Below are 19,489 nucleotides of genomic sequence, written 5' to 3'. Positions count from 1 at the left end.
CACTGGAGCAGCTTCCACCCTGATGATTCTGTCCCCTTGTATCCCATGGAAAGGCCGTTTTGGGGGAAGATCTGCCCACCAGGTGCTAAGTGTGAGTGTCTATGTGTTCCTGGGAGGCACAGGTGAGGAGCTGCCCCAGGGACCTTTGCAAGGAAGGAGCCCAGAGCAGGTGCTGCAGCCGCATGTCCCACATTCCCCACATCAGCTCCAAAGAGGCACCCCAATTTATTTTCTTCTTTTTTTTTTTCTTTTCCTTTTTTTTTTTTTTTCCACTAATTGTCCCTATTTGCAAATTCCCACATTTGGGGCCTTTTGTTTCTTGTGTTCCGAACACTTAGGAGATCCCCGTCCGGGCGCCGCCACGTGCACGTGGGCTCGTGCACGGCGCGCTGCCCTCGCCGAGCGCTCCCGGGGCAGGAAAACAAGGAGGAAGGGCCAGCCCCGGCCTGGCGCCCGCCGCGGGAAGCGGCCCATCAGTCACGCAGCGAACGGAGCCGTGACCCCGCGCACTGCGTCCTCCCACCCGCTGCCTGAGCTTGTCGGGGAAAACACATCCAAGGGCGGCTCCGTCTCCCCGGGGCTCCCCCACGGGCATGGAAAAACCCCCGGCGGGCAGAGGCTGCCCACCCTTGTTGCCAAGGGTGCTCTGACAGTGCCAGAAAAGCCACCCCCATCTCACCGCGCCCTCAGCACGATGCCAGCCAGGAAGCCCTTTCCTCGAGCACGGGCCCCACGGCACCGCGATGAGCGCCGAGCACCCCGCGGTTTCCGGCAGAGCCGTGCGAGGAAAAACGATCTGGTTTTGGTGCATGGTGGGGGAGAGGCAGGTGCAGCTCCCCAGCGTGGCCACCAGCTCCCCAGGACGACCACAGGCTGCTCTTATAGCAGTGGTTTAATCTGGACGTGCTGACTGGGGATGTCCTGGTGCTGTGGGACAGTACTCGTCCAGAAAGGTTAGAAAAGGGCAGGGCTTTTTTTTTTTTTTTTTTTTTCACCCAGAAATGACACTAGGCAGGAAAGGAAAAAACAATCTGCGGCATTAAGACGTGCGGCTCTGCCCAAGGAGCCCGTGGTGAGCGTGCCAGGACCCCGGGACGGGAGCCACGTGCCGGCCGGAACCACCAGCGGTTTTCCCTGAACTGTGCAGGGCTCTGCTCAGCGTGGGGAAAAGTGACTCAGAGCAAAGCAAGCGGCGGCTCATCCCTCCCGGGACTTTCTGTGTGTCTGCCGGCGAGGAGAGTGACGCACAGACGCTGCTCAGGAATGGGAGCGTCGCCCACGGGCGCCCGCAGCGCCTACGTGGGCCTGGGAAGCCCGGCTGCTCTGTGGAGCATCTTCCCTTGCATCCCAGCTGGGCATCCCAAGGAGCAGGGATGCTGCCTGCTGTTTTAGCGGCTTCCCTTGCAGTGCTTGGACACGTGCAAAGGGACGAGGCAATTGCAGGTGCCGCGGGACAGATTTTGGTGCAGTCGGGACACGAGGCTATCGCGACAGTGCCTGCTCTGTGCTCACACCTCATTGCAAGGTGGCATTCCTCAATGTTGCCCTTGCAGCAGGTGAATACACAGAAGGAATCAGGGCCACCACCAAGAAAGGTGGCCCAGGAAGGACCCGCACTTGCCAGAGCTGAGAAGCTCCACGGGGCAGAAGCCCCTTCCCCGCGGGGGGAGGCTGCGAAAGAGCCGTGCAGGGTGGTGAAGTCCCCGGGGCAGAAGCGCCGTCGCCCCCACGGAAAGCCCGGGCGCCTCCGGTTCCCAGAAAACGAGGAGGGCGAGAGAAACCCCCCGGAAAGCCCCGCGCTCTCGCTCTGACGGGGCCGCGCCGCGCGCTTCCTCCCGCCGGCCCGCGCCGGCCCCCGGGGCCGGGGACCCGCTCGCGCTAAAAGCGGCGGGGCCGGCGCAGCCGCCCCACTGCAGCAGCCGGAGCACGCAGCGACATGGGCTTGGTGGCACCGGGGGACACCGGCCAGGTAGGGCCCCCGTGTCGTGCACGCGGGTCCCGCCGCTCGGCGCCGACCTGGCGCCCGTGGCCGCTCAGTAGTCGGTGTAGGATCTGTCCCGCTCCGCAACAGCTACATCTGATTACTGGGTCACCACGGGCGCCGCTGCCCCGTCCTGAGCCCCGAGCGAACGCGGGAGCTTCCCCCGCGTGGGAGCAAATGCCCCCCGCGCAGCGCCCGCTCGGTGGCGTTTCCTTCGCTTTTATTTTAGTTTTTTTTTCCTTTCTTTTTGCCGCTTGCGGCTTCAGCGTTTCCTGGCGCGGCTGCTCCGCGGCCCCGGGGCTTCGCCTCCCTCCGCAGGGGCTTGGGCTCAAAGTTGTCACTCGCGAGGCGTGTCCGCGCTGTCCCTGCGAGGCAGGCGGCGGCGGCGCGTGGAACGTGGTGGCGGCTGTCCCGGCTCCGCCACGTGTCCCCCGCCAGCACAAGGGACATGCGGCTCGGAGGGAGCCTTTAGATGTCCTTGAAGCCCCGCTCCTCTCCTCGTGGGATGCTGCCCCTAGGCAGGGCTGCTCCGTGCCCACGCGGGCGACCTGTCCGTGGCTGCTCCGTGCCACGCGCGCGGCCATGTGGGGCTGCTCCATGCCCACGTGCGTGACCCGCGCGTGGCCAGCCCGTGCCCAGCTGCGTGGCTTGTGCAGGGCTGCTCCGTGCCCACGTGCGACCTGTGCGTGTTTGCCCCGTGCCCACGCGAGACCCCTGCCCGCCGCCCCGCGCCCACACACGACCCGCGCGCGCGCCCGCGCCGCCCGACCACGTGACGCCCCCGCCCGCGGGGACTTTTTCTCATCAATGAACGTGGCCCACGTGACGCGCCTGGGCGTGGCCTTGGGGGGCGGCGCCTTCGCGCGCGCGCGCCTGCGCGCGGGCAGTCACGTGGCTGCGGCGGAGCGGAGGGCGCGTCATGGCGGCCCCGAGCGGAGGTGGGACCGGGACCGGGACCGGGACCCCGACCCCGATCCCCCCGTTACCGGCGGCTGCTGCGGCCGCAACCGGAGCTCGCCGCCGTCTGAGGGCCCGAGCCGGCTCTGCCGGGAGACACGAGGCCATGGGGAGCGGGGCGCCCGTGGGCCCGGGAGGGGACCGGGAGGGGAGTCTGAGGGTCCTGCGGGGTCCCTGGGCCTGGGGGGGGATCCAGGGAGCTCTGGGGGGTCCTTTCACCCCGGGGACAGGAGGGGGTGGGCGGGCAGTGGGTGTTGTGCCTGGGGGACATGGGCCCGGCCTTGGGGACATCCCCGGGGGTCTGGAGGGCCCTGGGGACAGCGGGGAGAGGGGGCCCTTGTGCTTTGGGATGGGGGCCTTGGGGGCATCCCAGGGGCTCTGGGGGCTTCTCGAGGTGCTGAGCGTCCCTGGGCGCCCGCAGGGAGGAAGGAGGACGCGTTCAACGTGCTGGACCTGGCCGAGTACACCAAGAGCCGGCCCTGGTGGCGCAAGGTGTTCGCGCCCGGCTCGGGCTCCAGCGCCGAGAAGTACAACGTGGCCACGCAGCTGGTGATCGGGGGCGTCACGGGATGGTGAGCGGGGCCGGCGCTGCCGCCAGCGCCCGGAGGGGATTTGGGGGCCTCCTGGCGGGAACAGGGTGGTGGTTTAACGTGGAGTTGGAGACTGAGAGCTCTCCGGGGGGAGCAGGTAAATAGGAGGAGTTGGGGGTAAATGGGCCGTTCTTCACAACAACTGCTGTAACCTGCTGGTGTCGAGGCCTGGAGCGCATCCCTGTGCCGCTTGGAGCAGAGGGTTTTCCTGCCCTGGGATGTGGCCATGCTCTGGGATCCCGCGCACAGGACGGGGATCCCGGGCTCCATGGGATCGAACCCCAGCGGGAAGGGATCGAGGTGCCATGGGAAGCGCCGGCTCCGGCAGCATCGTTCCCACCGTGACAGGATCGACCCGGACGCCCAGTGTGACCGCGCTGCTTTGCTGGCCCCTCTCTGCTTCTTGCCCTCTCGCCACGCAGGAGCCACCATTCAAAATAACCCCCTGTTGATCTTCCAGTAAAATTCCACACTGGCCACTTCCCTCTGCTTTCGGCCAAGGGCATCCACTCGGGAACACGTAAGGGAGAAGGCTCCTGTGTCGCTTTGCCATGTTGTTGAGGAAACTGTGGTCAAATCAAAGGCTGTCTGAGGTGACAGAATGTGACACCGCAAGAAGGAGCGGCGGGGTGGCCTGGAGCTGCTTCCTTGAGCCCTGGATGTTCCCCAGGTTCACGTGCATCGCGCTGCTGGAGGCAGCAGCAGCTCCAGGCTTCTGCTGTCGTCCTGTTGCAGCCCCAAAGAAACGAAACGCGGAGGCAAACCCGTGTCTGAGGTGGCTCAGGCCGTGCCCTGTGGTCCACGGTCAGTGCTGTGCCAGGGAGCAGAGGCACGTGGGCTGCCTTGAACCCCTGTTAGAGGTGACACCAGTTTGAAAAAGAAAAAAAAAAAATAATAATAATAATTCCAAAGAAATTGCGTGTTTCTGGTGATGCTTCTGGGAGGCCCAAAAGGGTTTTTGAAGGGAAGAGATTCACATCTATTGAATGCTGGGCTGTGATAGTGAGAAGTAAAAGGTTGTGGAGAGTTTGTGGGTTTGGCTGGGCACAATTCTCCATTTCTCTGGTCTCTCCTGGCTTCTTCTACCACAGGTCAGGCTGTCCCAGAGCCCTGCACAGTTAATGCCCAGCGCTGTCCTGTGGGATCCTCCTCACCATGTCCTGGTTTATTTGCAGGTGCACTGGATTCATCTTCCAGAAAGTCGGGAAGCTGGCTGCAACGGCCGTGGGAGGCGGCTTTTTCCTGCTCCAGGTACGTGCGAGCGGCGGGCTGGGCTTCCCAAGGAGCCTGTGCGAGGAGCAAGGCTCAGCTAGTGATTAGTGATGTTCATTAACAACCCTGTGACTCAACAGGCGATCTTAATCAACAGTAAGCAGCATGGTCGAGCAGCTTCCCTGTTGTTTGGACATGTGGGATCAGTTCCGTGCTCTGCCAGGGGTGTCATGTGTTACTTGTGACGTAGATTCCCATTCCCATGGGTAGCGTAAAGTGTATTAGAAACAGATGAATGCAAGTGCCTCTTGTGGAGTTACATAAAAACGTTTTAGAAACACGTTGGGTCACCTCGGTGGTACTTCTTAGCTTGTGGCAGCCAGAGATGAGTCAAATCTGTAAAGACTTGGAAGCTGGTTTTGGCGGGTGGCTTTGGGCTCCTGATGTGCTGAAGGAGCAAGGCCTCTGCGTGGATCTCTGGATAAATTCCTCACCCTCTGTAGCAGCAGCGAAGCAGGAGCAGCATGCACAGGTTTGAGGACTGCCAAGAGGCCCTTTTTGTTTAGGGGCTGCTGAGAGAAGCTGGACAGAGGCGTGTGGGGACTGTCACTGCAGGGCCACCCGAGCACTTGGAGCAGGAGACAGGCTAGTCCGGGGGAAATTGTGCTGCAGCACTGGGGTCAGAGCTGGCTGCTGCTGTCAGTTCTGCGCTGGGGGAGATGGGAGCCCCCGAGGAACAGCCCTTAATGTCAAGGGGGTGGTTGGCCATGGCTGTGATGTGCATCTCCAAGCTGCCTTCCACGGGGTTGAGCTAGATCAGGGGAGGATCTTTATAATGTACTGGGGAAGAGGATGGAAACAGAGATTTCTGTCTCCTCCAACTATTTCTCTTGTGGTTTCTAAGAACTCTGGGCTTGAGAGGAGCATCTTGGATGCTGAAATGCAGCTTGTTCGTCCTGCAGGATCCTGTTCACAGATTCCCACAGCCACCCTTCACTGTTGGCTTTCCCGTGTTGTGTCTCGTGTGTTTTATTCCCCCTGCTCTTCTGGTTCTACTTGTTGTGCCACGGCCTAAAGCCCGCCCCGAGCAGGGAGGGTTTCCCTGTTGAATCATCCCGACCAGCTGAAATACTTAGGAATAGCCTATTAATACCAGCAGCAGGAGCGCGAGGCCCAGCGGGACACGTGGCAGCTGTGAGGGGGAGGGATGGCAGCTTTGCCTCGGAGGGGAGGCTGGCGGCTCTAAGCTGCAGCCCTGTGCCCATCTGTGCGGGGATTATTGTGCCTGGCAGATGTTGCAGGGCCGTTAATGTAACCTGGGGACGGGGCTTTTCCCAACCCTTAAGCTTGCGTGCTCAATCCCTGCTCTCTCAGCCTGCTGAACGATCATGTGGGCTGGCTTTGGTTTGGGTTTTGGATGGCAGGGGGTTTAGCCGTGGGTTGAGCAGGGTTTCACCCCCAGGAATTCACTTTCTGTCCCTCGAAATCCTAGGTTGCAAACCACACGGGGTACATCAAAGTGGACTGGAAGCTGGTAGAACGGGACGTGAACAAAGCCAAGCAGCAGCTGAAATTTCACAGCAGCGGCAACAAGATGGCCCCAGAAGTGAAAGGCAAAGTGGATGAGGTGAGACCGCTCTGCCAGGGTGAGCACCCAGCTGGATGAAACGGGGTCAACTTCTGGGCTTTTAGGGATCTTTCCCCTCATTGGGGTGCTTGTGTAACAACAGGAGAGATGGCAAAGCTACCCAGGTGAGTTTGAGAGAGCCAGGGTGGCTTCTAGGCGTGATGCCAGCTCCCCATGGAGCAAATTCCTCGGTGTTGGAAGAAAATTGGCCGGCATTGTGGGGAGCCCAAGAAGAATCTCTTCAGTGTGACGAGCCCAGCTGAGCAGCTCGGGAGGCAGCCTGGTCTGCTCAGCCCGGGCTCTGCTGTGTCCTGTGGCTGCAGCCAAGCCCTGGGTGTCCGATGCAGGGCTGGCTGCACAGGGACTCAGCTACTCCGGGATCCGTATGTGGGAATGGGAGCAGGGGGGCCATTAGGGAGGCTCCTTTCCTAGAGCCGAGCAGTGGCCACTGTCCCAGCTCAGGGATGAGCCCAAGAGGCACCTTTTTGTGGGGAGGGCAGGAGAGTGACCCGCTGCTGTTGAACCCTGTCGGCTCTGCTCTCTCCTCCTAGGTGATCACGTTCCTGAAGAAGAATGTTATCCTGACTGGAGGCTTTGCTGGAGGATTTCTGCTTGGAATGGCGTCGTAGGAACTGCCCAGCCCTCGTTTCTTGTCCAGTCTCCATGTCCTCTCCTTCATGTTCCCTCTCACTTAGAAATCAGTGGCTGTTTTCAGCAGCTGAATCGCTTCTGCTCCCAGGTTCCAACCTGGACTTTTTACAATGCTGCTCCGATTTCCAGCTTATTACTGTGGGCTGTTTGGGTGCTGGGCTTGATCTGAAGCTCGTGATCCCCAGCATACGAGTTTGATTCCTCTCCCCACCCAATATGCCCAGATTTTGGTAAGTTGCAGCCGCATAGATACGTAGGGGCAGAGAACTCTAAACACGCTTCTTCACAGGTGCCCAGGGGCATTATATTTATTTGTCTGCCAGTTTGTATATACAACAGCTATCAGTTGTTCGCTGCTGCTTGGCTTTCTCTTCCCTGGCACCTGTAAAGCCGGAGCTTCCCTCTGCACAGGGGCGCAGTGTGAAACCCACCTCTGCCCGGCCGGCCTCGGGTGGAGGCAGAAGCATCGGGGCAGTTTGGGCTCTGTGCCAGAAGGGGCTTCTGGGCTGGTGGTTAGGGAGCCACTTCCAGCTCTCTGTGGGCCTGGGGCGTTGGGCTGCCTCCCCACCTTTGCACTACACGTAGCTGGTCACCGGGCTTCTCCTTGGCTGGTATTTATAGCCCTTACTGGAAGCGCGGCGCTGGCACTGCGGATGGAAACCGAGCCCCACGGTGACGCTCCAGGCCCGCTCCGTGTCCCCTGAAAGGCACCGAGCTCCCAGCTGCAGGGAACGACCGAGTTCCCTTCTCGCCAGGCTGCAGGATTGTACATAGGAGATGCATCCTATGGTTTGGGGTGTGTTGTGCTGGTCTAGGATCCCTGTTGCCAGCTTAGTTGGAATGGGGGAAGAGATAGGAAATCTGGCTAGATCTGCTTTGTGTGCAGTCTTTTATCTGGCTCTGCAGAGTACAAATCCCATCTCCCTGCTCTCTGCAAACTGAGTTTAATCTCCTCAGCATCTGCACCCTGGGGGCTGCTGTTGTCAGAAGGGCTCAGCTGCCTCTCTGGTGTGTCACTTGGAAATGACAGGTTCCTTTGAACGTGTTTGGCAATAACTCCCACTTATTCCCTTCCCCAGCCCGAGACTGTGGTTACAGAGAGGCTGCTTGGAGCCTGCTCCCCTTGCTGCCTGCTTAGGAAAACAGGGTCCTTAGGCCTAAATATCAAAGGTAGGAAAATCAGGGAGTGTTCCTGTGGCAGGAGCAGCTTTTAGCTTTCTGCTTCAGCGATGTTCCTTCTCTCTTTCAGCCCCTTGGCTTTTCCCCCTTTCCACAAAAAGAGCTATCCTCCTGCTTCCTTAACTTGGGTGTCTGCAGCCCTTTCCCTGCAGAGAAGGGGGCAGCCAAGATGCAGAGGCTGCTGCTTCGAGCCCAGCGCAGCTCTGTGCAGAGCACAGCTCTAACCTACAAGAGAAAAGGCAAAAAAATACAAAAAAAAAAAAAAAAAAAAGCAATCCCTTAGAGCTGTTCTGCATTGCTGGTGCGCTGTGTAATGCCGGGCTGTGCTCTGGCTTGTGCCGTGGATGGAATTGGGGAACTTCCCCACGGAGAAAAGCTGGAAGAGCTGGAGCCGCCGGTTCCGCCGCTGCTGTCATGGCCTTTGAGGTGGTTTGTGTTTTGCACGGTGTTCACTGAAGTCAGTGTCGCAGCACATTGGGTTAGGTGAGGTTCTGCTAGTCGAGGTTCTCGCCTTCTTCATCCTCAAAGCCGCTTGGGCCGGGGTGCAGAGGGGGTGTCTTTGTGCCTGCCCTGCCACACGTGTGAGCAGGCAGGCTCCCGTGCTTTCAGTTACGGTCCTCTTAAAGGTCACCAAGGGCTGGAGGAATTCCGTGAGGCAACAAGTAGGTCCTTGGTAAATCACTGCTTGGGAATGGAGTGACAAAGGCTGCTTTTTATTTGGTTGGGTTTTCTTTGGGGTGTGGCAGGAATGCAGCTGAATGTGGGAGAATTAATACGTATGTATTGCAGGATCTCCCTTGTTCTTGTAGGGGAAAATGATGTTACTTGATCTCTGCCTGGCATGTTACCTAACACAGCTTTCAGCTGAGCTCTCCGAGACAAAGCTCAAAGTAAATAATTAACAGAACTTAGGGCTCAATTCCCTGTTATTTCTGCCCTAATCTAGGGAAGGGCATCTGGGTCCTGGGTCCTCAGGGTCTGGAATTGCTGCTATGGAGAGAAAAGGCCCAGAGATGGCTCTAATCAGGCTAAAATATCTTGTTTCCTGCTTTAGGAGGAAACAAGTGATTGAGACAAATTCACGTTGAGTTTGGGGCAAACGCAAGCGGGGAGTGGGCAAGGATATCCAAATCCAGCCAGTCTTCCTGCTCTTCCAGTGCTGGCCTCGCGGCTGGCACCGTGGAAGGGCTGCGTGGAGGCGCTGGCAGTTTTCATGCAGCACGGACAACCTCCACGGGATGCATTGGTGTTGCTGCGGGTGCCAAAATGAGCGTCCTGTCCCCTGGCACATGTGTGCACGTACACACGCAATCCCCCTGGGCTGGTTTCAACAGCTGCTGGCGCCCATTCCGGTACGGGAAGGTTTAAAACACACTAGGCTTGTAAAGTCTTTTTATATATTGTATTTAAATGCTTGTTGAGGTGATATTTTATTAAACAGTTTTGCTCTAAGCTTCCCCGTGTGAAGTTTCCTGGCATCTCTGTGCACCTCATGTCAAGGCTGACCTTGACATGGGCAGGTTCCCTCCCTGCTGGAGGGAGAGCTGGTCAGGATGAGCAGCCCGAGTCCCTCTCCTTGATGATCCCGGCTCCTCTCAGCCCTGCTCCCAAAACTGGAGCTTCCTGCACCGGGTGGGCAGGGAGAAGAGGCCTCTCCTTCCTCGCAGGTGCTGGAGAAGCCCAAGGAGCCACTTCTGACCATTGCTCAGCGACTGTCTTGGCGCTGCTGCTGCTCAAGACAGGGCAAGGAGGTAACACGGGCGGCTGTCAGGTGTCGGAGCCGCCTAATTGCCGCCTTGCTGTTTTCCCTGGTCCTCAAGAATATTAAAAACCCCATCTCCTTTTTTCCTGTGCAGGAAGGGAAGGCTCGCTCTGAATTAATTCTGATCCTGAGCCCTGGATATAAAATTAGCAAGCGGCTTCTATTTAAACACGCTGCTGTCAGAGGCAGCTCCGGACCGCGAAGGGCGGCCAAGCCGCCCGGCTCTGCGCGGCTGCGTCGCGTTCTCGACAAACAACCAACCCAGACTGCAATTTGTTCCAGTCATTTATTTGTATCGTGGTATTTCAGAGCAGTGAATACAGATGGTTTTGCTCTTCTAGGCGTCAATGCACTCATCTATTGTGCCTAGACTACAGTGGTCTGTTTATAGAAGCTGTATTTAATAAATTGTACTTGATCACAGCACAAAAGTCCTTTACGGCTAGATCTAATGACAGAGTTAGGAGCTTAGTGGGTTCAAAGTCTGTGGTTGAGGTGTCTGGGCCCTGGAATGGACTTGGCACCCACTGAGGTGCCTGGACTCCTGCTACAGTGGACGGAGAGACTTAGGCAGCTCTGAAGGGTGATGCAGGAACCTGTCTACCAAGCTCTGCCTACAGGTCACAGGAAATTCTGCTGCATGAGGGAGAGCATCTGAAAAGCCACCTCCCTTGGGGCCCGGACACGGTCTGTCTGCAAGTGGGAGTCTGGAGCGCTCTGTGGAACGCGGGTGCCTGGACCTTGTTCTGTGAGGGCACCTAAATCCGTTCTTGGATCTAGCCCAGGGCTCTGGGTACCAGAGCGTGGAATTATGCTGGGCTCGTGGCATATTGCGTAAAGGTGCTCAGTTACACGTAACAAACTTATAAATCTGTTTTTGTATCAACAGTCAGATTTTCCAAATGAATATTGCTCTTTTAAAAATCCTATTCCTGTAGCAATCCCTGAAATAATGTTCCTGTAACGTCTTTATTGTCATGCAAATAGCAGCGTCTAGGCAATCCCAATATAAAGTAGTCAGAACCCTATCCAGTGGGAAGGAGAGGCACTTAGGCAAAGTGACTTGTAGTCACTCGGGATCTGTGTCAGAACTAGGGACAAGCCCCAGAACCGATTCTCGTTCTTGAGCTTCAACCAGCAGACAGCTGAATGTTTGAAACTACTGCAGGATGGCAGCGTTTCCTTTGCTATGTCAAGATGATCATTTCGTGTGTCACATTTAAACTCACTCTTTTGAGCATATTTCCTGTACCTCCCACTCCAGAAGTTGGAAAGAACCTGGTTCCAGCCCTGCACGTTGACACTGAGGACGGATTAGAGGAGGATAAGCGTTCTAGAAACACCACGTTGACTTTTCACAGACACAAGTGCAATGCTAAGACAAGGTAGATAATGTTTTGGTAGAGCAAATAAAGTCCGTTAACCAGGCCAGCTGTTGGTTCTGCATTATTACGTTTTGGTGCACGGGACGGTGTGTTCTGGGAGCGATCTGGCTTTCCTGAAAGTCTACAGAAGGACTGCAAAATAAAAGCAAGTAAGAGCTCTGCAGGTGAGTCCGTGCTCTGGCACCTGCTGGAGCTGCCGAGTGTTACTGCTGTGTGGGGGGGATTCCTTCTGAAGCGGCCTGCAGCTTTTCTCTCTCTCTCTCCTCTTTCTCGAACCCTGAGCAGCAGATGGATCTGCCCCTGGGGTAGCGGGCACAGCACCTCCGCATCGCCTGCAGCACAGCTTCGCACTTGGACTCCACGTAGTTGTTAGCTGGAAAAGAAGAAAAAGGAGAGTGATGCCAAGTCTGCACCGCAGAGCTCGACCCGTCCCCCGAGGGGACAGGTCGAGCCCGGCCCTGCCAGTGCTGCCCGCTGTGCCTTGATGCACGGCCATGGCTGCTAACACGCCTGGGGCTCCCCACTCGGCAAAATCCCTCTCTAGTTCATTTGTCCAAAGCTGTCCCGAGCCAGCCTGGCCGCTGCTGGGAGCACCGGGGACTGTAGCTGCTGCTCGTCACTACAGCAAGAATGGAGCTGCCCTCAGTCCCTGCTCTCTCTGTCCTTTTAAGCTGAATCCCGTGATCCCTTCAAGCGCCCATGCCACGCTACTATCAGGTCTACAACAGATACAAAAGCATCCAAAGCAGACCTGGTGTTAGCACAGAGGTGTGCATTACTACGGGGCTTGCAAGAGAGAGAAGCATCTGAAATCACTGCTCTGGTGGCCTGTAATTTGCAGGGGGGAGCAGGGCTGCAGTTTTGCAGCATAATCCATCTTCCAATGACAACACAGCATGTGAGCAGGAAGCTCATCCAGGCGCGCAATGGGAGCTGCATGGAGCTGGGGGGCAGCTCCACCCTCCGTGCATGGGTCCCCCCTTTAGCTCCTGACGTGCTGAAGCCCAATGACTCGTCCTCCTTGTCTGCTGCTCCGACGCTGCTGCCGCCGGGGCGCTGGGCTGGGCGCCGGGGCGCGAGCGGCTGCACGGCCGGCCCGGGCTCCCTCCTGCTGGACACGGCAGGACCGGCATCCCGGCTCCGGGGGAGCTCCCTGCCTGGCACGGTGCGGTGCAGCATGATGCAGCACAGTGCAGTGCAGCACAGTGCCCTGCAGCACAGTGCAGTGCAGCACGGTGCAGCACGATGCAGCACAGTGCAGTGCAGCACGGTGCAGTGCAGCATGGTGCAGCATGATGCAGCACAGTGCAGTGCAGCACGGTGCAGTGCAGCACGGTGCAGCATGATGCAGCATGACGCAGCACAGCATGATGCAGCACGGTGCAGCGCGGTGCAGCGCAGCGTGGTGCAGTGCAGTGCTGCATGCTGTGACACTGCTGCGGTCACCACCGCTGGCCCTGGGTCCTGCAGGAGCCCCGTGAAGGCTCTGCGGTCAGTGAGCGAGCCAGCCAGGCTCCCCTCCGCCAACTCGCCGAGTCTGTGCGTGACGGGAACACAGAGCTCACCCAGGGATGGTCACACCTTCCCAACACTAAGAGAATCCTGGGACACACAGACACCCTCCAAAACGTGGCTGCAGCTTTTCCCTCGTTTATTCTGCCTGCTTTTCCTCCTCGGCTCTTCCCCAGCCATCCGGGGGCTGTTGTGTCACCCCCCAGACTGCGCCCGTCGCGGGTGCTGACGGTGGCAGAGCGGTCTCTCGACTTCCCCCACAGGGTTTCACCCCCTCATCACATTTTTCACTATCTCACTCGCAGGCTGCACGGAAACTAAAAGCAGAGAGGAGTTTCTGCCGAAGCGGCGGCTGCTTCCAGCCGGGCGCCACCAGCCTTCCCTCCCTCGCCACGAACCCGGAGCTGCGGCTCCAAGGAATGCTCTCTCCCACCCATTTCCTATGGCAAGGTGTTGTCAAGCACAGCTGACGTTGGCAGGGACCTCTGGAGAACACATTTCCAAGCCTGCCTGCTCAAGAATCCTTTTCCAAGCAGCAAAGCATTTTCACTAATGTATTTTTTTTCCTCTATGAGTAACAAGGCAGCTCTTCCCAACCCAGGCCCCTACCAGCCTTCTCCCCAACCACCCCATCACATAATACAGAAGAGCTGAGGAAGTTCTCCAGAAGACATCAAACTCCATCAGCCCTGAGGCCAGATCTCACCAACCTAACCCTCTTACTGTTCGACAGCCAAGTCTGTCCTGCTCTGAGGACACCCCTAGAGTTGCAGTCTTCCCATAAAACGCACCATAAAACACTACCCTATCCATGTTGTAAGCAAGCCTATGATAATGTCTAACTTTACCTACCTACAGCTTAGTCCCGAGACTGCCAGGCACTGACCAGAGCATGGAGAAGACTTTGTTTTGAAATAACACATCCCTGTTACGAACACTATTCTGCTGTACTAACGGTGTCTTGTTATTCCAAATCAAACACGAGGAAAATCTGTTAAAATGAGCTACTGTTTGCTTGGCAAGCAGGTCGCACCAACGGCCTTGCTTTCTTCCTTCTCAAGGTGAAAGAACAGGCTTAAATTGAAAGAAAAGAAAGTTCCACCAACTATCAAGACACCGAAAAGACAAAATAACGCTTGGTACCTTGCAAGCATTTCTGTATTTCACAGGCTTGTTTCTGGCAGGGATCCTTCTGGGACATGGTCAGAGAACTAAAATGATAGGAAAATGTTACTGTAGAAACAATGGGCTTTTTCTTTTTCCTTTTTTTTTTTTTTTTCTTTTTCCGGAGGAGGGCAAGACATTCCCTTAAAACCAAGACTTTTAAAGGGCTCCCAATTTTCCTCTCTAGTGCAGGATTTTGGGCCACCTACTGCAGCCTGCACACGACTGCCACCGCACACAGGCAGCTACTCAGGACTGAAACGGCTCTGGGTCTGCTGAAACTGCTCCAGTTTCACAGACTTTTTGCCCTTTTTATTTCCCCCTCCTTTTTCCCTGGTCCAAACGTGTACTTTTCCACTTAGAAACACAGAATTCCCTCCTCTGAATAGAGTTCAACGAACACAGATGATTTTTTAAATACAGTTCTAAGCCTTCAAGCCTTATACTGAAACAAGCAATTGAGTAAAGGCCGTCCCTGCGAGCTCTACATAACCAGGGTTTGGTGTCTGTCATAAAACTGCACCTGGAAAAGCAATTTAAAAAATAACAGTTGTGTACATCCTGTTAAAATAATGATGGGCTGGGTTTTTTTGTTTTGCTTTGGTTATAGAAAACCTCTTGAAATCTCCCAAAAAAGCCAGATTGGAGCAAAGCTCCACCACACTCGATCACTGTTGAGCAGGATCCCAGGCACTCGGTAGGACCTTCTGCAGCTGTGACCCCTGCAACTGGGACCTCTCACGAGAGATCCAACGAGGAGCAAAAGCTCCTGGGACCAGCGGTTGGATGGGAGACCTCGATGGAAAGCGCTGCTGCTCCAGGAAGGGGTGCATGGCCCGGAGCTCCCCCAGACCCTCCTCAGCCCTTGCCCCACGCCAGGGAGCTGCTGCCCTTCCAGCCCCTGTCTGTGCTGGGACCTGCCCTGTCCCTCAGCACTGCTCTACAGAGCTAAGGCCTCATTTCCAGCATCCTGGCCAAAATCCGCTCGGGGTGATGAGATTCTGCCTACCTAGAACTCCCCCTGATGCTTCAATTGGACACGACACTCTTCTGCACTGCCTGTGCTAAACTCTCGTGTGATGGTGCTGTGTGTTGTTAAAGTGCTTCCACCTCAGAGGTGGCTGCATTTCAGTGGAGAGAGAATCATTGATTGTACAAAACATACAAGGAGCTCTTCCTAGAGCCACTGCTCCTGAAAGACAAAAAGCCACATTAAAGAATGACCAGGAATAAACAGAGCACAGTACAAAAGCAGCGTTACCAGCCACACGTACCAGATTAATCACCAGGCACGAGTTTAAGCAGCAGTTCTTCCACACCACCAAGCTGTAAGCGACAAGGAAAAGTTCAATACGTCTACAGTTACCCTGGCTGAGCTAATGGACTTCAGCAAAACAACAGTCCTTTGCCGTCCCTCAGGGAGCTCAAACGACTTCACAAACAGGAATGACTATGGTCTAACGTCGCCACCATCCTTACCATGAGATGGTGCTCTATCTCCCAAACGCGAGAGTTACTATCCCTGTACTGCTCACCCTGGGACAGCTGCCACATATGAGGCAGCCGGGATGGGGGGAGCTGGCTGGGCCGCAGCGCCTCACCCAGGGGCACCTGAACTCTTTGGATGCGGGCCCTCAGCATTCCTTCCTCCTGGGGGAGAGCAACAGAGAGAGAGAGCAGGCGGTTAGCGGCGCGGCGGCGGCGGCGACCCCGCCGAGCGCGGCGCACACTTGCCTCTTCCGCAGCCACGAGCCACGTCTGGCGGCGCTCGTCGCAGTAAACGCCCACGCGGCGCACCCAGAGCCGCACGGGAGGCGCGCCGGCCAGCCCGGCGCCGGCCATGCCCTCCGCTCCGGCGCCGCCGGCCCGCGCGGGGGGCTCCCGGGCTCGGCGGGCGCTCGCTGAGGAAGCCGGCGGCTCCGAAAGGCACCTGGCGGCGGCGGTGGCCTCGCGGGACGCGCTGCTTTGGGCGGCCACGTCCCTAACAGTCAGATCTGGGGGGCTACGGGGGCGCCTACGTGAAGGGGAGTCTCCGGGGAGGGCGTGCGCCGGGACGCGTGCGCTCGGTCAGGGTATTTGTAAGGCATTTTGGGGCGAAAGGTGCTATAGGTAGGTGGTTGAACCCTGCAAGTATTGGCTTTGCTTATCCCACTGCTAGCTCTGTTAACAGTCTCGGTGTAAAACTGGGAGCGGGGGAAGAGGGAGGAAAAAAAGTGATTTAAGCGACACTTCCGTGGCTAGCGATGGTCTAAACGGCAAAAACAAAACTTGTGACAACGGGTGACATTAGCCTAAGAGGAACGAAGGTCATTCTGGAGGCAAAGCGTCAGACTCCACAGGCACGGGTTCCTCATGCTTGCAGCTTGCAGAGCTGTCATTGCGAAGGGTCCTTCATCTCACCTCTGTGAAGAGGAGGGCAGGATCGTCCATTCCCGTCCCAGCTTCTTGGGAACAGCTCTCGTAGCTCTGCGGGGTTCAGATCTCAGCTGTTTACTATGAGCGACTGAGACCAGCAGGGGCCAAGAAATTTTAGACATCGAGACGGTTCTTCCTGCTAGACTTTTTGCCTAATTGCACATTTAGCTCGTTACTGGTTAGACTAAGCTGAGCCATTAGCAGATGAAGGTCAGGGGAAAGGATTCTCTGTGAACCCTAGAAGAGGTATCGAAATGGTACTGAAAGTCTTCATTCTTTATCTGGGTTTGGGGTGGAACTGAGCTGTAACGTGTATAGCATCTTCCTGCCGGGAAGCAGCTGCGACATTCCTATCCCAGGGAAACACAGTGATCTTCTCCTGAAAACTTGGGAAGTTAAGGCAGATTTCAGACAGAAGAAAAGCTGGGTACAAAATAAAGCAGGGAAGGTCAGGGAGAAAAAAAAATGTTAAACATCAGGGATACATACACAACAGGAAACACACTTCCATGAAGCCTTCTGTATCTTAGATCAGATTTTCTCTATTTTTTTTCCAATCAAAAGATCACTCGGAGGTTTCGAAAACTCAACACCAACAGCGGATTAGCCTGAGCAGCACAGTCGCAGTATTTTAATTTATAACCCCAGCAAATTTTGAACATTCTTTTATTACTTCTTGTTCTCCCATTCTGTTTGTTCCTTGCTTGATGCGGGGGAAAGTGTCTGTGTGTTTTGTGAAAGCGCAGCAGTTCTGGAGACATCCTGCGATGCCTTAGGAACTGTTAGGAGCTGCCATGGTTCAGAGGACTGGGAAACGCTGCCACAGCCACTCCGAGCAATGCCCAGCGCGTGGATCCCTGGCATTCAAGGGATGCAACAACAGAGGGACCAGCCCAGAGGGCTTCAGGAGGGAGTTGTGAAGCTTAAAGTGACATCTTGACACTTCTCTAAGTCTCATTCATCCTGCTGTATCCTAAGTTGCTTCATAAATTCAAGCCCCTAGGCGATCACTTCGCCCAGCAGTGAGATGCAGCACAAACCACTGCTCTCTTGCAGGCAGCAGAATGTAATCACCCAGCTTGGAATTTGGCCAGGATACTCTCCTACTCGGTGCTAGAATGCCAGGAGCCCCCTCACGACCAAAAAAGCTCCCAAACTCGCTTGCTTCCCTTCCTCAAAGCCAGAAGCCTCCTCAGCTACCGCTCGTCATCCCCAGAACCAGGAGACACTGGCACCTTAAAGCTGACTTTGGTACTTGGAAAACTACTACTCAGTGAGCGAACGCCACTACTTCCTACTGCAACTACCTTTCCGAGAAGGTCTCCTACCCACGGACTAACCTTGCTCAGTCTTGCTGAGACAGGAAGATGAAACCATAATAGAGGTGTTTGAATGTATTTTGGGTGGATATGGCTGGAATGCAGGGCACTGGACTGACAGAACAAGGTCTCACGCAGAGGACGCTGCAGAATGGGCAGCCCTTGATGTGGTTTTGCTCTTTGTCCAACTAATTTGTCCCAAACTTTCCCCAAACTCCCCAGCTCAGGGTTCATTTGCCAAAGTTCAAAGGCCCAGTCTGGCCTATCTTTTCTGCAGGCTCTGAGACAATTACGAAAATATCCAGTTAGTGCCACGAATAAAATGCCAAGGTCAGGCAAAACCGTCCATTGGGTTTGAAGGGAGACAGGTTTGTCTTTAGCACTCAAAACCTACAAGCAGGGAGGATTTCAAAAAGCATGAGCTTAGATATTTGCAACCAAAGCCCTGGAAAGGGCAACACATATCCAAAGCCTGGCTTTGCTGGCTTTATAAGGAAATCAAACAAGAGCCTGGAGGAAGAAATGGTTGAAAGGAAAGGTAAGTTTTCTTATATTTAAAATAAACAGTAAAAACAGCTGCTTATATTAAGCTTGTGCCACAATCTATACTGAAAGATCCCAGCCAACAAACACCAGTCCAGTTAAATGTGCAGGATTGCAGTGTCATCCTGTGACACTGGTTTCAATGTTCTCACCGATACAACTGCAGAAGACTGAGCTGTTTACGGCCCTGTTGGGGGGAGACTCAAAGCCCAGGCCCCGCTGACAGCAGCCAGACGTGGAGGTTTGGTGTCTATCTCGGCACCAGAGCTCGGGTGTTTACCTCCGTGCTGGGACACGGGGGTGGCTCTGAGCCACGCAGTGTGCGAGCAAGCACGGGGATGGCCGGGAAGAGGATTGCACCTTGTAAGGAAGGCAATTAATTTGCTTTTAAAGCAATGGGCATTACATGAAACAACGAACCCCCACCGGAGCAAGGAGGGGAACGCTCCGGCTGCAGCCTGGGCCAACCCCAGGGCTGGATCCCGGGGTGCTGGCCGAACACCCCCGTTATTCCGGGCTATTATAAAGTGGGATCCAGTGGGATGGTTAGAAGAGTTCAGCCGCCTGTTAGTTACCGAGATAAAGGCAGCGCTGAAGGGGGGCGAGCGGCACGGCCACGAGGCTGCAGGGCCAAGGCTGCCCCCGCGCCGGGCACCACGCTGGGCAGGCCGCAGGGCCCCGGGGAGCCAAGGGGCAGCCCGGCTCCCCCGCGAACGGCGCCGCGCACGGGGCCAGGGGACGGGACCCGAGCGGCCGCAGGCCCCACCGTGCCCCCCGCCCGGCCGGTGCTCCCCGAGCGGGGCTCGGATCTGGGATGTGCGGGAACGGGGAGAGGCACAAAACGGGGACGCGGGGGGGAACGGAGGGGCGCTGGGGGCTGCGGGGGGGGCAGAGGCGGGAGGGGCCCCGGGCCAGGCCCGGACCAGGCCCGGGCGGGGGGCGCAGCGCGTCCCCATGGCAACCGCCCCCCCCCCGGTCCGGCCCGAGCCGGTCCCGGTCCGGTCCAAGCCGGTCCGGTGCGGTCGGCGCGGGCAGCGGCCCCGGCGGGGGGGGAGCGGTCCGGTCCGGTCCGGTCCGGTCCGGTCCGGTGCCGCCGCCCCGTGACCTACCTGCAGCCCCTACGCAGGTGACAGCCACCGCCGTGTGCACCGGCCAAAGCCGTCCCCCCGCCCGGCCTCCCGCTCCCCCCCCC

At 56.8% G+C, this 19,489-nt stretch overlaps 3 protein-coding genes across 3 annotated transcripts; 1 reads left to right on the top strand and 2 right to left on the bottom strand.

The window, feature by feature from the left end:
- The first annotated feature begins 743 nt into the window (after positions 1–743).
- On the top strand, positions 744–8,118 carry FUNDC2 (FUN14 domain containing 2). Its single transcript, XM_026040926.1, has 6 exons — positions 744–827; positions 1,903–1,969; positions 3,360–3,510; positions 4,704–4,779; positions 6,233–6,367; positions 6,919–8,118. The coding sequence occupies exons 1-6, from the start codon at positions 744–746 to the stop codon at positions 6,994–6,996; spliced, it is 591 nt and encodes a 196-aa protein (XP_025896711.1). The 3' UTR covers positions 6,997–8,118.
- A 2,204-nt stretch (positions 8,119–10,322) lies between these two features.
- Positions 10,323–15,093, bottom strand: CMC4 (C-X9-C motif containing 4). Its single transcript, XM_026040901.1, has 3 exons — positions 15,030–15,093; positions 14,000–14,067; positions 10,323–11,717 (listed from the first exon to the last, which is right to left on the bottom strand). The coding sequence occupies exons 2-3, from the start codon at positions 14,055–14,057 to the stop codon at positions 11,548–11,550; spliced, it is 228 nt and encodes a 75-aa protein (XP_025896686.1). The 5' UTR covers positions 14,058–14,067; positions 15,030–15,093; the 3' UTR covers positions 10,323–11,547.
- Positions 15,079–15,862, bottom strand: MTCP1 (mature T cell proliferation 1). Its single transcript, XM_026040900.1, has 4 exons — positions 15,755–15,862; positions 15,500–15,670; positions 15,295–15,346; positions 15,079–15,212 (listed from the first exon to the last, which is right to left on the bottom strand). The coding sequence occupies exons 1-3, from the start codon at positions 15,860–15,862 to the stop codon at positions 15,299–15,301; spliced, it is 327 nt and encodes a 108-aa protein (XP_025896685.1). The 3' UTR covers positions 15,079–15,212; positions 15,295–15,298.
- Between the last annotated feature and the right edge of the window lie 3,627 nt (positions 15,863–19,489).

Source organism: Nothoprocta perdicaria, unplaced genomic scaffold (assembly GCF_003342845.1).
Source record: "Nothoprocta perdicaria isolate Ctin4 unplaced genomic scaffold, notPer1 scaffold_270, whole genome shotgun sequence".
Taxonomy (NCBI): Eukaryota; Metazoa; Chordata; class Aves; order Tinamiformes; family Tinamidae; genus Nothoprocta; species Nothoprocta perdicaria.
The sequence above is the reverse complement of the archived record's forward strand: the minus strand, read 5'-3'. Positions and strand labels throughout refer to the sequence as shown.

Excerpts from the sequence above, each read along its gene's own strand:
- FUNDC2 (XM_026040926.1), top strand. The coding sequence starts at position 744 with ATGAGCGCCGAGCACCCCGCGGTTTCCGGCAGAGCCGTGCGAGGAAAA. Across the intron at positions 828-1,902 it reads GCATGGTGGGGGAGAGGCAG|CCGCCCCACTGCAGCAGCCG; the intron begins GTGCAGCTCCCC and ends GGGCCGGCGCAG. Across the intron at positions 3,511-4,703 it reads ATCGGGGGCGTCACGGGATG|GTGCACTGGATTCATCTTCC; the intron begins GTGAGCGGGGCC and ends GTTTATTTGCAG.
- CMC4 (XM_026040901.1), bottom strand. The coding sequence starts at position 14,057 with ATGTCCCAGAAGGATCCCTGCCAGAAACAAGCCTGTGAAATACAGAAA. Across the intron at positions 11,718-13,999 it reads AATACAGAAATGCTTGCAAG|CTAACAACTACGTGGAGTCC; the intron begins GTACCAAGCGTT and ends CTTCTTTTCCAG.
- MTCP1 (XM_026040900.1), bottom strand. The coding sequence starts at position 15,862 with ATGGCCGGCGCCGGGCTGGCCGGCGCGCCTCCCGTGCGGCTCTGGGTG. Across the intron at positions 15,671-15,754 it reads GGCTCGTGGCTGCGGAAGAG|GAGGAAGGAATGCTGAGGGC; the intron begins GCAAGTGTGCGC and ends GCTCTCCCCCAG. Across the intron at positions 15,347-15,499 it reads AGATAGAGCACCATCTCATG|CTTGGTGGTGTGGAAGAACT; the intron begins GTAAGGATGGTG and ends TGTCGCTTACAG.